General features: G+C 45.4%; 1 protein-coding gene across 3 annotated transcripts in view; it reads right to left on the minus strand.

Moving 5' to 3' along the window:
• The window catches only part of arhgef10 (Rho guanine nucleotide exchange factor (GEF) 10), a 50,176-nt gene that overhangs the window by 14,165 nt on the left and 21,115 nt on the right, over positions 1-14,896 (minus strand). For all 3 annotated transcript variants that reach the window (XM_023153848.3, XM_014410611.4, XM_004566501.6), the window contains 9 exons: positions 12,912-13,027; positions 9,650-9,777; positions 8,338-8,438; positions 7,972-8,093; positions 5,450-5,536; positions 4,533-4,759; positions 4,286-4,443; positions 1,692-1,834; positions 269-443 (listed from right to left, as the gene is read on the minus strand). In XM_023153848.3, the coding sequence (XP_023009616.3) occupies positions 269-443; positions 1,692-1,834; positions 4,286-4,443; positions 4,533-4,759; positions 5,450-5,536; positions 7,972-8,093; positions 8,338-8,438; positions 9,650-9,777; positions 12,912-13,027 (1,257 nt within the window). The remainder of the gene's footprint in view (positions 1-268; positions 444-1,691; positions 1,835-4,285; positions 4,444-4,532; positions 4,760-5,449; positions 5,537-7,971; positions 8,094-8,337; positions 8,439-9,649; positions 9,778-12,911; positions 13,028-14,896) is intronic.

Below are 14,896 nucleotides of genomic sequence, written 5' to 3' on the forward strand. Positions count from 1 at the left end.
GGTGGTCACCAATAAAACCCCAAATAGACTTGAAAAGTTAAAGTTATTAACTTTATATAAGACTTAAATTATTATTTAAAAAACAGTTTAAAGCTGATCCGTGCTCAAGTCGGGGGAATACGAGCCCAAGTTATGCAAAATCATGCAAGATACTGTATCTAAAAATATGCATGAAACAAGTTGAATTTCAAACCTTCCACTGTAATATTTAATAGTCTGTGGGGATTTGAAATGCTTTGCCAGTCTCAAAGTGAAGATTATGTCTTACCTGGAAGTATACTGTGGACAGGTGTGGCGATGTTGATGTCCTGCAGGTGCTCTAGGGTTTCGGTGTGGAAGAGGCGCAGCGTGGAACCAGAGCTGAAGGCGATCCATATGCCCACCCCGGCCACCACCATGTGTGACACCACCATGCCCTCATCTTGGTGGGCCTCTAACTGCCTCTGAAGGAGAAGAAGGTGACACGAGTTCCTCGTTATCTACTGCAAATTTACTGGAACTGAGACCGAGGGGAAGACCTGAAGACCAGGCGTGCATTCGTCGCGTGACGCCATAACTAATTTCAATTAAGCACAGTCTACATGACGTAAAGGCCAAGAAGCTTTTTATGAGAATATATTTCACACGTCTCAGCAGGTCAAAGCTGTTGTTGTTTACAGTGCACAGGCTGTCACATGTTGGCTGCGTGACTATGAAGTGGAGAAAGCAGCACTCAGCCCACAGAAAGTCTGCCTCACACTGGCTGCAGCAGCCCACCCATGCAGAGCTCTGCCTGATTATGCTTCAGGTGCAAAACCAAGGCTCACTACACGCAACAGCACCAGAGAACGATTCGTCCGACACACGAAGGCGTGTTATTATTTGTGCTGTAAATGCTTTCAGTCGCAAACAAATACGTTTCATGCACGTCTGCTTCACTCTGGATCCTTCTTTCAGTTATTGAGCTGAAAAAAAAAATTCGTTTTAAATATTTGCAGAGTCTTTGTGAACAGAGACCAATAAACTAGACCCATTCCACCAGCGTGGATTGCATAATCTCACCGTGTGGGCAGGCTCGTATTTGGCTAAGCAGAGTTCATTCAGTGTTTTAGATAAATGTGGAAATGAGGAAACGTGCAAATAGACTTCTGTGTTTTGATTTGATTAATCTTATATTTATCAGATGATTAAAGTTTTAGAAGCTCAGTGCTTCTGCTGCTCCGTCTGACTTTTAGTTACCTCTGTGGATAAAGTGTAAGTGTGCAGTGAGGAACAGAGAGCCATGCAGGCAGGTGGGCCGACATAATGAGCTTAATGAGGCTAAACTGATTATGAGTGAGTGCATGTCAGAGGAAAGTTACTATTCCTGGATCCGCAGCAGGCGCTTCCATTCCCTGAATCCGACCGGGACACACACGGAGCACCATTCATATTCCCGGACTCGGGAGGGAAAGTACTGGGAACGGTATTAAACATTTAGACATGATGGTTTTTCTTTCATTACTGGCGGGCACAGATACTACTAACTTATTTATTTTCTAGAGACACAGACTCTAAAGAGCGACTCAGATTTCCCACAAACATGACAGAGCGATACGAGGCGGGCTGGGGCAGAGACGCAGACAGGAAGCTTTGTTTCCTCCACACAGAGTCTATCTGCCCGTTTCTGATGGACATGTGTTACTACTGTAAGAGAAGCCTGGGCGACATACCTCTACAGAGTGTGCGTGGGTGCTGATGATGAAGACCTGCCCACCCGACGAGGCCCAGAGGTGCTCCTCCACAGCTAGCATGGCCTTCACAGGGAGCACTCCCAGCTTCAGTAACTTGGGCTTGTCGCTGTTCCACGATCCATCTGTGAGAAGCAATGCAACAGTCAGTTAAACTCACTCCACACAAGCTACGCACAAACGCAGGACGCACACATCCACCGAGGAATATCTAAACATCTGAAGTCGGTTAAACTGCACAACAAGTAAAGTGAAACGACCGACCCGCCTTAAGATTTATTGCAGCTACATTTATTTATTTATCATAGGGACCATAAACCGAGACCTATTCTTCTTTTAGTGGTTAAGAAGAACATTGCACAGTCCATAAACAATTCCATAATAGTGTGTCTGTCTTCATAAATGTCATCTGTAAAGGTCGTCTGCATCTGTAACTGCTCCTGCCGGTAGAGTGGCCATTGATGGTTTCTCCATCCTTCACTATGAATATAGATGGGCTGCGAGCATTAGTCAGAGCTGCGCCGAGTCCCACACACACCTCCTACACACTCTGTTCTACATGTGCACCTACAGCACCAGCTCTGCTGCAGTCAAACACCCCCCGCGGTGGCTTCATAAATCAGCAGCTTGCACTTCTGCAGCGCTTCTGCTTTCATCTAAATTCAAATATTGAACTTGTAAACATGTCTGAGAGTATTTGATGCAAAAGCCTCCGAATGAACGCGAATCCAGAGAGCCTCCACCAGTCCAGATTCCACATTCCCTCGGCTAATCTAGACCAGGAAGCGACTGAGGCCGCCTCGCCGATATTGTTTGTTTAACAGAAGCACAAAGGCAGCTATTGAAGGGAGAGGGATGGTGTTTCAGAGGCGGTGAGGGTGCCTCAGAAAGACTCAGGAAATAAGGTGATATTCCGCCGAAGGAGCTCGGCGTATGTTACTGTAATAGTCACGCTGTGTAGGTGAGCGTACGAGAGAAAAAAGGCAAAAGAAAAGACAGCAGTGCCAACTTGCAGGCTTATGTAAGTCTTCTCTGCTGCGCGTCTGCCCACAGCTCTTCTTTCTTAAAATGAAGCATTTCCTCATGTTAATGTCAGCTACAACAAAGTGTGCGCACGAGTGCACGCGAGCAAACGCTGAACGCTCCAGAAGCAAACCCATCGTTTGCCTTCTAACAAATATCACTGTGGACAGGAGAAAGTGGGTGACGGAGGCACACGTCACAGACGGGTCTGTGACGTGTGACCTTTGCTGAGTCACTGCCTCCTTCCTCCGTCTCTCTCGCAGACAGAAAGTGACTGCGGCTGGACCAGGCCGACTCCACAGCACAGCAGCTCAGCACTGACAGCTTTAAAGACGAGAACATTTCAACCTGTTTGCTTTTTAAAATCTTTGATTTTTTTAGGTTTATATCAAAGATTATAAACTCATAAGCTCTGTGCTTCTCTGGACGTTTGATTTAAATGCTAATCAGGCACAAGCGCAGTCAGTCACCGTGACAAAGCACTTGAGCAGCATTACAACACGAGTGTGGGGAACAGTTTCCCCACCAATGTATGCAGGGTGAGTCATCGATTTAGCATCGAGCATCATGTTCCTGAGACAGTGACGGAGCTGCTGATGGGTAGAAATCATACATATCAAACTCTGAGGGCCTGGCTTTGCTTCTGGGAATTCATTTTAACACACAGGAGGCGATGAACGCTAACAGGCAGCGCACCATCATCCTGGTAACTGACGCGAGGACAACGAAGGGAAACGGCTGCGTACGAAAACAAAGTCTAATGAGGAGTCAAAAAAAGAAATTCCTGAGCAGTTACACACACACGCCGAGTGTTTCTTCCAGGGAAACTGCAGCATGGCAGCGAGAATAGCTTTCCTCGTGTTTCCTGTCCTCGGGCCATCATCCATAATCTTTCTATCACTGCTTCTATCTCAGTGCACACAAGCACAAGAAAACAGCAAGAGTTTACTGTCGTTTGGGTCGATGCAGGGCAGCGACTGAGTCACAGAGGTGAATCAAACACGCCTCAGTACAGTGATACCCACACGTACATTTGGCAGCCAAGAAGCACAAGGACTGTTCCTCCCGTTGGGCCTAAATTTGTACTCATTCTCTATCTGATGTGAAAGAAACAGACAGAATTAGAAAGAAGCTCATGCTCCCTCTGTTTGCACCGCTATGCAAGCCAAGAAGAGACGGAACAAAAGAGAGAACGTGCAAAGCTGTGGGAAGAGAGCAGCTCGTCGCTGCTCGTCAGCGAGGGAAGACGTTAAATAGGTCACTGCTGGAAAACAGACAGCTTTCTCCAAGACTACCAAGCAAATGGAAACAGAATCTCAACGTACAGCAGAGGAGACCCTGACCTCTGACCTCAAGCCTCACAGTTACCCCGGGATTTCCTCGCCACCGAGTCTCCACGGTGCTGTTATTCAAAACTGAGTCACAAACTGCAGGTCTTGCACAAACGTCACATTCAGCCATCACCAAATCCATTTACAGCTACTTAGAAGTATCAGTGAACAAAGTTTTACACAATTTGAGAAGTCCCGCCCCAGGACAGGTGAAACACACACCTTTTGATCTGGAGTAGATTGCCACGGAGCCGCTGACCAGCCCAGCGTACAGGCACTGCTTCCTGTACACCAGGCTGGTGACAGTGGACTTGTCTGGGGTGAAGAAATGCTGTAGACGCACCTTCTTAGACCGCTGGCTGCTCTTGTACACAATGATGCTAAAAAAGATAACATTATATGAATAATCATATTCCACGATGCAATTCTGGGACACGTCTTTGTGAGTTCACTCTGTAAGCATCTGCACCTCCCCTCCTCCATGCCCAGGCAGACGCTGGGGGCATCGCTGGCCTTCGCCGAGGACACTTGGTTATCGTCAGGGACGTTTTCGCCGTTCTCCTCGCGTTGCTCAGCTGGGACGTACGCCATGCAGAGAATCCGGGACTCCACGTTGAAACACTCGGTCACCTTAGGGCTGGAGTTCTGCATGGCCACTATGGCAATCTGTCCCATCTGGTTGGTGCAACTCGCAACCTGGACCAAGATAAAGAGACCTTACAGTTTAACAGATGATCTGTTTCATCTTGAACTGTGCAAAGCTATTAGCAGGAACATGATTTGGCCCAGTTCTGGCAGAGCTGCTTACTAAAAATAGTCTCCCAGTAGTTCAGCAGAATATACGGCCGAGGACAGTTTGAATGTACTGAGGAAAACATGTTGAAGTCCTGAAATCTAAAAGTCTTTACTACAGATTATTGTAGTAACAGTTTAATTACCTCACCCTGTTTATATATCTGCCAGAGCAAAGGCTGCGTTCGCTGTGATTATCATGGTTAGCAGAGCCATTGTTTGCTTTCGGGAGAAAACTTCAGTACTGACGTCATAACTTTGAAAGCCAGATTGTCTTTCTCAAGAAGACGTTTTAAGACACACACAGCAAAAACCCACCATCTGCTGTGCTGACGCATTATAGTGGACAAAGCTCTGTGCCAGGCCTAAGAGTCAGACTCACAGAGACGAAGTTAAAAACTGTCACCTGCTGGAGATAAGACGACTGGAGGACCATTTGGCAACACAAGCTGAGACACACTTAACGCGACTTTGTGCTGCAGCACTCAAGTTTCAGTTCGCGGCTCAGCCTCCATCCACCCTGGCGTGCAGTCGTAGGTTAGGTAAGCTAACTCATGACTTCATTTCTGGATTGTGCATAACAAAGCGTCTCACCCAGACACATCCATGTCCCACCACTGGAGTGTCTGCTGTGCTGTCTGTGTTGATGTGGGGCTCCGGGTTGTGGACAGCACACTCCACCTGCCACAGAACAGGAAAAAACACCAGAGTTTATCTGACACGTTCACAAAGAAATGACTTGACAGTCTCCGCGAGGTCCTCCTGAGAACAAGCGTGAACGTGTTGAAGAGTAAGGACATGTTCATTTAAAAAGTGTGTTTGTCATGAGCTGGCTGTGTAAAAAACACAGCTTTATTAGCTGAATGGAAAATCATACAAAAACACACTGGGACACACCGAGAAACACAACCACGCTGACATATACAGGATAACAAGGGAAGCGAGAACACACGGGGAACACAGCTGACACGGATTAGCATGACGCTGCAGGGGAAGCGGAACTAAACACACGGAACATGGAAACACGAGACTTTCACAATAAAACAGGAAACGGTGGAACATGAAGGGGAAACAAAACCTCACACCACAGAGACACACAGACAGAGAGAGACACACACACAGACAGAGACACACACAGACAGAGACACACACACAGAGACACACACACAGACAGACACACACACACACACAGACAGACACACACACACACACACACACAGACAGACACACACACACACACACACACACACACACACACACACACACACACAGACAGAGACACACACAGACAGACACAGAGACACACACACACACACACACACACACACACACAGACAGAGACACACACAGACAGACACAGAGACACACACAGACAGACACACACACACAGAGACACAGAGACACACAGAGACACACAGACAGAGACACACACAGAGAGAAACACAGAGAGAGACACACACAGAGACACACACAGAGAGAAACACAGAGAGAGACACACACAGAGACACACACACACAGACACACAGACACACACACACACACACACAGACACATACACAGAGACACACACACACACACACACACACACAGACACACAGAGACACACACACACAGAGACACACAGAGACACACACACACACACACACACACACAGACACACAGAGACACACACACACAGAGACACACAGAGACACACACACACAGAGACACACAGAGACACAAACACAGAGACACACAGAGACACACACACAGAGACACACACACAGAGACACACAGAGACACACACAGAGACACACACACAGGGAATCTAATAATCAAGGTGCTAAACAGAACAATGTAGACACTATAGAATAAACTCACGGTTAACAAAGTGAACAACAACATAAAACATGATACAAAATGACATCAACATACGAGAAAACTTGGAACTCAAAAAGCTTCGTATCGTCCTGAGATTTTTCCCACCCTCCTGTGCTCTCTGTGTCAAATCTGCATTTCTTTTCCCAAATTCAGTTGCTTCCCGTTTGTTAGTCTTTTGTCTGCTTTGGGTTTAGTTTCCTTTTTCGTTCTCTCGGTGAGGCTCAGCCGTCCTCCCAGGTGTCTCCGGTCTGCCCTCATCCCTCATCGCTGTGCGTGTCCCTGGATTTTGGATTCCTTGTTTCTGGCCAGCCTTTGTGTTGTGTTTTGTTGAGAGCAGCGTTCATTTCCTGTCTCCCGTGTCCAGCATTTGTGTCCAAATCCTGCCTGCCACACGGCCGTCTGTGACGGCGTCGCGGTGTGTGAGCGGTGAATTAGACGTCCCAGATTACTGCTTTTTCCCACCAAAAATTCATCACAAGTCAAGTGTAATTAAACTTTGCTCTGAGCAGTTGAATTGTAGTAAGAGAAGTTTAAATAAATCTGATGACGCTGCAGAGGAATTCTTCAAAACAGGAAAACTGTGTTTCAAAATGACGACCACAGCGTTGTTCCACCACAGTGGGAAAAAACCAGTCATGACATCTTTGAGCTAATTTCTCAAGTTGACTCACACAGAGGGATTTATGTGTCTGCTTCCTGAGCAGATAATCATGTATTTACAGTATTATTGATCCAGCTGGTCAATCAATGACAGACAACACCAGGTAAAGTGTTTTTATAATATTAAGAAGGTGAACTCATACTTTGAGTGATTCTTCCACCTTATTGGCTGTTGCATCCAAACTGAGCCCTGACACTGAAGACTAAGTCAGAAGGTATGAACGTTTACAAGCTACAACTTTTTAGCTTCATTTTCTACTCTTGCTGCAATATCACATATTTATAGATAAATGAAAAGATTAACTGCTATTTTCACACCAGCAGCAAATCAGTGAACACCACAATCACATGCAGTGTGCTATTTTTCACTGAGTGAACTAACACGACCAAAATAAAACGACCTCTAATCCATTCGGTCAGGTGAGATTATTTTAGCCAGCGCTGCAAGAAACACCGTATTACTTCAGTGTGGCCTGTGGTACCTGTGAACTACACCTGCCACAGTTATGTGGCATCATTGTGACACAGCTCGAACCAACTGATCCACCGAGTCGCTGCGCAGATGATCGAAGGGGAAAGAAAACAAAGCGCCTCACCTTAAACTCCTGCAGTTTGGACATGACCACGGGCATTTGTCGAAGCAGCAGGGGGTGTTTCTGCTTCTTCATTTGATTTCCATCATCCTCTGCAAAGAACCAGCCCTGCACATTGTCCTCCTCTGACACACACACACACACACACACACACACACACACACACTTCAATGATGTGAACCACGCAGTGAGCATAAGGAACTGTGACACAGCTTCCTCGCTCTAATATATCTGAGCAACTACTAGGCAGTAATTTATAAAACAGATTTAACATTGCATATCTAATATTTACGATTAATAAAATGAATGATCATCATGTATAGATGCAGAAAGAATAAAAAAAAGTAAGAGAGAGCAGGTGTACTGTACCGAGAGCCAGCTTCGCCATCTGCAAGTTGCTGATCCATGACTGTTTGATGGCTGGGCTGAGGGTATTGAACACTGCACTGAAGTAGGTCGGCTTCCCCGCCCTGCAAACAGAGACGACCAAAACACGCATGAATAAAAAAATTATTACTCGATTTTTTCAATTTTATTTACATAGCGTCAAATCCCAACAGCAGTTGGCTCAGGTTCGGACATGTGCAGAGGGAGAAGGGTGGATGTATTTGACAGGGATGATGAAGACGGAGCTGCAGGCAGGAGGAAAAGAGGAAGACCTCAGAGGAGGATGATGGATGTAGTGAAGGAGGACATGCAGAGGGGTGGTGTGACAGAGGAGGATGGTAGGGCCGGGGTGAGATGGAGGAAGTTGATGCTCTGTGGCGACCCATAAAGGGATCAGCCGATGAAAAAAAGGAAGATGTTAAAGTGTCGGTCTGCAGACAGAGATAACAAGATAACATCCGATTTGTGCCCAAAAACCTTCAGAGATGTTTTAGCGAGATTGTCCTCGATCACGTGCATTTACATTCCTCTAAGCGGCACTTTAATGTTTGAATATTCCTGCAAACAGAGCAACTGAGCAGAAGCACTGCACTTAAACACCGCCTGCATCACAGGAGAAGGCCCGCGTCAGGCTTGAACGACGTCTGCCTGATTACTGAGCGCTGACACGAGGACAGAGCGAGAGGAACGCAGTGGAAATCAATACCAATGATCACTTCTGTAAGGATCTGGTGCGCACATTATACATTTATATATATTCTTGCTGTGTGCGGGTGGAGGGCTCACTGCTGTCAGTGCCTGATGCTGAGACGTGTTTCTGAGAAACGAGGGGAGGGATTAGAGAGCTACAGCTGCCTTTCCAAACATACCCATGGATAATCTCACCGGCTAAATGTAGTCGGGAGAAAGCGAGAGGGCGAGCCAGAAAACAGTTACGCTCACAGGGAATGTGAAAAAGCCAAAACAAGGTGCACCCTTGGGAGGCCACGTGCAGACTATAAGACGGCGTGTAGACGTATGAGATGAGCGTTTGTATTCAGCAGCAGCTGGGCAGACTGTGACTGCTAGCACTGATGCACATTTCCACTGCTGTGATTCATGCCTCAGATTAGAGCTGGTGCAGAAACCTGTTTATCCAAACAGGCTCGAAATACATCCAGAGATTGGGGGGGCAGACGGGGAAAGCAGGGTAAAGGGGGATAAAGGCAAACCTAGGATAAACATGAACTCCTGGGGGGGTGAGGAGGATCGAGACATTGAAGCCTGAAGCTAAAAATGTGAGAAAAGCACAAACTTGTCTTGTTTGCCAGGCAGCTGGAGCTGGATCCTACACCGGTCAGCTGCCCTGATCTCCTCCTCCTTCTTCAGTATCAGCCTCTGGAGTCCTGATACCCAGTCTTGGGCCACGGTGGGATTTACATTCTGCAGAAAAGAATAACGGAGAGAGGAGAAACAGAGAGACAAAGGCAGAGGAATGGAAAAAGATTTAAGAGGGAGAAGGAATGGGAATAACAATGGGCCATGGAGGTAAACGAATCCACCTCAGAGTATCACGTCATCAATAAATCATAACAGCATTTATTTAGAGCCATTAGTGCGATTCAAGTTCAAATGAAAGCTATTCCTAAGAGAATCCGCTGCTAATACTGTTATCTGCATTGACTGAAGCCAAAATAGAAAACAGCTGTCACTCTAATGCGCTCTAACACAGAGCTATTACTTATGCAACTTTTGACACATCTACTTTCTAATTCTCGTCGACGCGCTCGAGGAGACTTCCAGTTTTCGACGCTTGTTGCAGCGGCCAAGTTATTATCATTAGTTTGCTAAATAAAATGCTTTGGATGAATCAACACGTCTACAAATGTTGTCTCTGGCTTAATGTCTCATAAATTATTACAGCGGCACAGATTAGCTCGCATACTAAGCATCTGCACAAACAGGCCAAGAATAAGATTCTACGACAGGAAAATCAGGAAAACCCTGAAGTGACATCGAGACTTGACACGAGAAGAATTTTGGTAAACACTTCTAATTAAGAGAAGCCTCAACATTTAGAAGTTTGTTTTTAGCCGTGCTCACAAATATCAGACTTTCTCTCCTTTCCCTTTGCATCAGTGTCCAAAACATTTTGAGTCTCAAAAATGGCTTCAAACTCGTGGGGACGGCATTTTGTCCCCATAAGTACAATAACATTCCAATTTGTGGTCCCCACAAAGATGTCTAAACAAGTACACACACAGAGACACACACAGTCTATACTACATCTGATTGTAATGACTTTTGTTAATAAGGTCGCTGCTGTCAGGTCAAATATTTCTCCATCATCCTCCCAGTATCACACTGACACGCTGCTGATACCTGCTCCTCTGTTACTCCTGTTACCTTACAGGACATCAGTGTCTGCTTGGTCATGTGAAACTGACTTCAAGCCACCTTGATGTACGTCCTCCATCATTTTTCATTGGTGTGTTTGACTCTATTGACCTCTGTATTCTGGAAATAATGAATACTTCTCTTTATACTGGCTCAGTTTCCAGCTATTTTAAACAAGCTATTGTTGAACCAATATTAAAGAAACCAAATTTGGACCAAGCAGTTACAGGCCAATATCAAAATGACCGTTGGTGTCAAAGACCTTGGAAGAAACAGTTGCAGAACAACTTAACGTTTTGGAGAAGAACAATGTTCTGGACATTTTCCAGTCTGGTTTCTGCACATTACACTCCACTGAAACCGCTTTGCTTAAAGCGTGTGGTGACACTGATGGCAGCAGAGTCAGGAGAGTACACCGTTCTGGTTCTGCTGGATCTCAGCTCTGCTTTTGATATTGTTGATCACAGCATCCTGATAAATAGGCTGAAGGACTTGTTTGGGATTACTGGTGTTGTTTTAAATGGTTTATGTCGCAGCTATCTGAGAGATCCTTTACTGTCTGTATGAATCATGTGCTGTCGGAAACATCAGTTCTGCCTTCTGGGGCACCTCAAGGATCTGTTTTAGGTCCTATTCACTTTTTGCTGTATATCCTCGCCTCTGTCAGTGCGCCCCAGGGCAGCTGTGGCTACAATGTAGCTTGCCATCGCCAGTGTGTGAATGTGTGTGTGAATGGGTGAATGACTGAATGTAGTGTGAAGCGCTTTGGGGTCCTTAGGGACTAGAAAAGCGCTATACAAATGCAGGCCATTTACCATAGGCCAAATTATCAGACGTTACAATAATATTTCTTATCATCTCTATGCTGATGACATTCAGTTATACTGTTCTTTCAAAGCTTCTGAGTTTTATAAATTGTCGTGTTTAAATAATTGTCTGTCTGAGATCAAACAATGGTTAAATGACAGTTTCCTCCAGTTAAATGCAGATAAAACAGAAACCTTGATTGTTGCACCTGATCACATGCTCTCAGAAATTAAGCAGTATCAGTTTTTTAGACCCTTCATTTCAGTCGCGTCTCAGAAACTTGGGTGTTATATTTGACAGTTCTTGAGAAACACTCTAAAAAACTTGTCCAGAACTGTTTTTATCATCTAAGAAACATTTCTAAACTCAGACTGGTGTCAAAGGCAGACCTTGAGATGATTCATGCTTTTATGTCTTCTCGTTTGGATTATTGTAACGGTCTTTTTACGTGTCTCAACAAACCAGCTCTGGATTGCCTTCAGACTGTACAGAATGCAGCAGCAAGACTTTTAACTGGTACAAACAAGAGGTCACACATTGCTCCAGTTTTGGCTTCTCTTCATTGGGTAAATTTTAGGGTGCATTTTAAAATTTTAGTTGTAACTTTTAGAGCTCTGCACGGTGAAGCTCCCCAGTACATCTCTGACCTGCTGAAACCTCATGCTACATCTCGAGCACTCAGGTCGTCAGGTCAAAGGTTACTGGTGGTCCCTCGTACTGGGTTTAAAACACGTGGGGATCGAGCTTTTCAGGCACCGAGGCTGTGGGACTCCGTGCCGTTGACTCCTTTAAAAAGCAGCTGCAGATGTTTTTATACAAACGAGCTTTTAATTTATTTTTTCACTGTTTTATATTATTTTATTTGTATTTCTGATTTTATTGTGAAGCACTTTGTGATTTTTATCTGTGAAATGTGCTTTATAAATACATTTTACTTACTTACACACCTGCTTACACCCCACGAGCACAGGCAGGCTTGTGTGTATGCGCAGCTACACGATATGACAGGTTTGAACAGTACAAACCAGGATGCAGGAGACTCCTCATCCTCCTCAGACAAACTGCCCACAAAGGCACATTTTACAGCATCATACAAACACAGAGCAAACTGGTCCTTGTGGACATGTGAGAGGAGGCTTCATGAATATGATTTTAGGTCCCTAGGTACATCCATTAAAAGAACATTAGTGTGTGTCAACTCTCACAACCTTCCAAGAGTATTAATAGACAGGAAATCCCAAAAAGCTCCCATGTTTTAGACTCATGTTCAGTTTGATTTTACCTAAAATGTCGGGACTTTACCTCTGAGACCCAGATTTTTCTCAGACTGACTCTATTTTAGACATAATTAACTATATCATGCAGCGGAGTACCTGGTAGTTTCCCTTGAGGCTGCCAATCATGGTGGAGATCTGGTTGACCAGGCTGAGATCATGGATTAGGTTCTGCAGGTCTTGGTACAGCTGACCGGGGCCCATGTACAGTTTATCTACACAGAAACACATTTTCAGGCGGTTGATTCACATCAAATCAAATGTAATAAAAGTGTAATAATGGCTCATACAGTAGCAAAAGAGCAGCAGTGACTACAATCCCAAATTAAAGTATTACAAACGGACAGACAGCATGGCTCAGAGGAAGCTGAATGAGCAAAGTCAGGGTGATTAGATAAGCAGTTGTCCTCCCACATGGACAGTGACAGCTCTGCAGGCGTGGCAGTAATTCTCACCCCTGTGAACCAGCCAGCGTTAGCTTTCAGGGGACAAACATCAAATGCTGTTTGTTGATGCATGTCAGTGTAAATCATCCTCTCTGTTCCTCCCACCTGTACCTGCTCTATGTGGGCGGAAACAGGTTTCCAGCTTCCTGTCTGCCCCTTGTGGAAGCTAGTAATCCAACGTGATGTTACAGCAACTGTTGCAGTTCTGCATCTATGGAAAAAACACTGCAGCACAGACCGGATTAAAGGTCTGTCAGGGCACCGGCCTCCATCGCTCTCCGTCAGTCAGCTGATCTGCCCATGAAGAACAGCACTTGCAGCAGAGAGCAAGAGGAAAACACTTGCTAAGTCTGCGTGTGAAGGTCTGCAGCGAACAAAGAGTTAAACTGCAACTCTGGGAGATCCAGAATGCCTTCAGCTCTGTTTGCGTCTGTTATTCTTCTCTCCTCTTTCATACTCTCGTACAATAGTCACAAAGTCTGACTCCGACTGCAGCTCCATGGTAACCCGGCCCGGCTCCCTCACGACTGGGCGTTCGGGGGAAATCTTACCCCTGTTTGTACATGACCAGTTCGTTGGTGGTCTCTGTAAGAGTTACTCTGAAACGTTTCCCTCCGAGTTTGCCTGCATGAGGCTGTTCAAATACAGCCATCTTTACACATGCGTGAGCACTACTGCTGGGCCTCCTGTAGACTATATTGGTTTTTGGTTTCACTGATGTTTGCATGACCTCCAATTCAATCGCAGTGATCCCAAAATATATTTCACATGTTTATTTACTTGAAACAATCATGATATCAGATGAGGAATTTGCTCTTGGAGTGTTTCTGGTTTTGGTAGCGTCTGTGCGTGGGTGTCTTTCTGTCTGCAAACACAACAAAAGGTTTGAAGTTTTATCAGAATTTATTCAAAGTAGAAACTGCTTCTTGTTGTTCCAGGCTCGTCTAAGGCAGCTGCACGGCTCATGTGTCTCTTTAAACACTGTGACCAGGAGGCTGAATGCAGGTCGGGACAGGAATAAACCTTCATCATTGAAACATTAACATTTCTACATGATTTAAATGTCTTTGTTTTTATTGTTATTGCTAAGAAGCCCTATAACCTGCATATGACTGGTCTCTGTGCTAACTTTCTCACACCATCAGTACCATTACTTGCTGTTTATTACGTGTATTTACTAGCAGAAGTAATAAGGCCCAGGCAAGAATATAACCCCATCACAGCAGCGACCATTCCCACAGACTAGACTGGCTCTGTGTAACCCATTTCAAACTGGGTCCAACCTCGTGAATGGCTCTTTGTGAGAGCACCAACTGCCCAGATTTTTCTAACAAAACCGGCCCAGGAGCATCTTCAGAAGCAGGACAGTCACCCCAGCAATTACACGCTTCCTAAAAACAAACACAATATCTACAAATGACACACCGGCCGTGAGAGCCGCAGGAAAACAACTCCAAATGACCGGTGTGCACGGTGGTCTAATTGCAGTGCAGCGTAGGGAAGAGATGACTTAAGCAGAGAGACATGAAAACGATGACATCATAGCTGGAGAGTCCCTGCGTTGCCTTCACTGCAGGCTGGTCTGCGAGCGGATTTTTGGCTGCACACACGGGGCTGAGAAAACAATTGTTTCCACTT

The sequence above is a fragment of the Maylandia zebra genome, linkage group LG19 (assembly GCF_041146795.1).
Source record: "Maylandia zebra isolate NMK-2024a linkage group LG19, Mzebra_GT3a, whole genome shotgun sequence".
Classification (NCBI taxonomy): domain Eukaryota; kingdom Metazoa; phylum Chordata; class Actinopteri; order Cichliformes; family Cichlidae; genus Maylandia; species Maylandia zebra.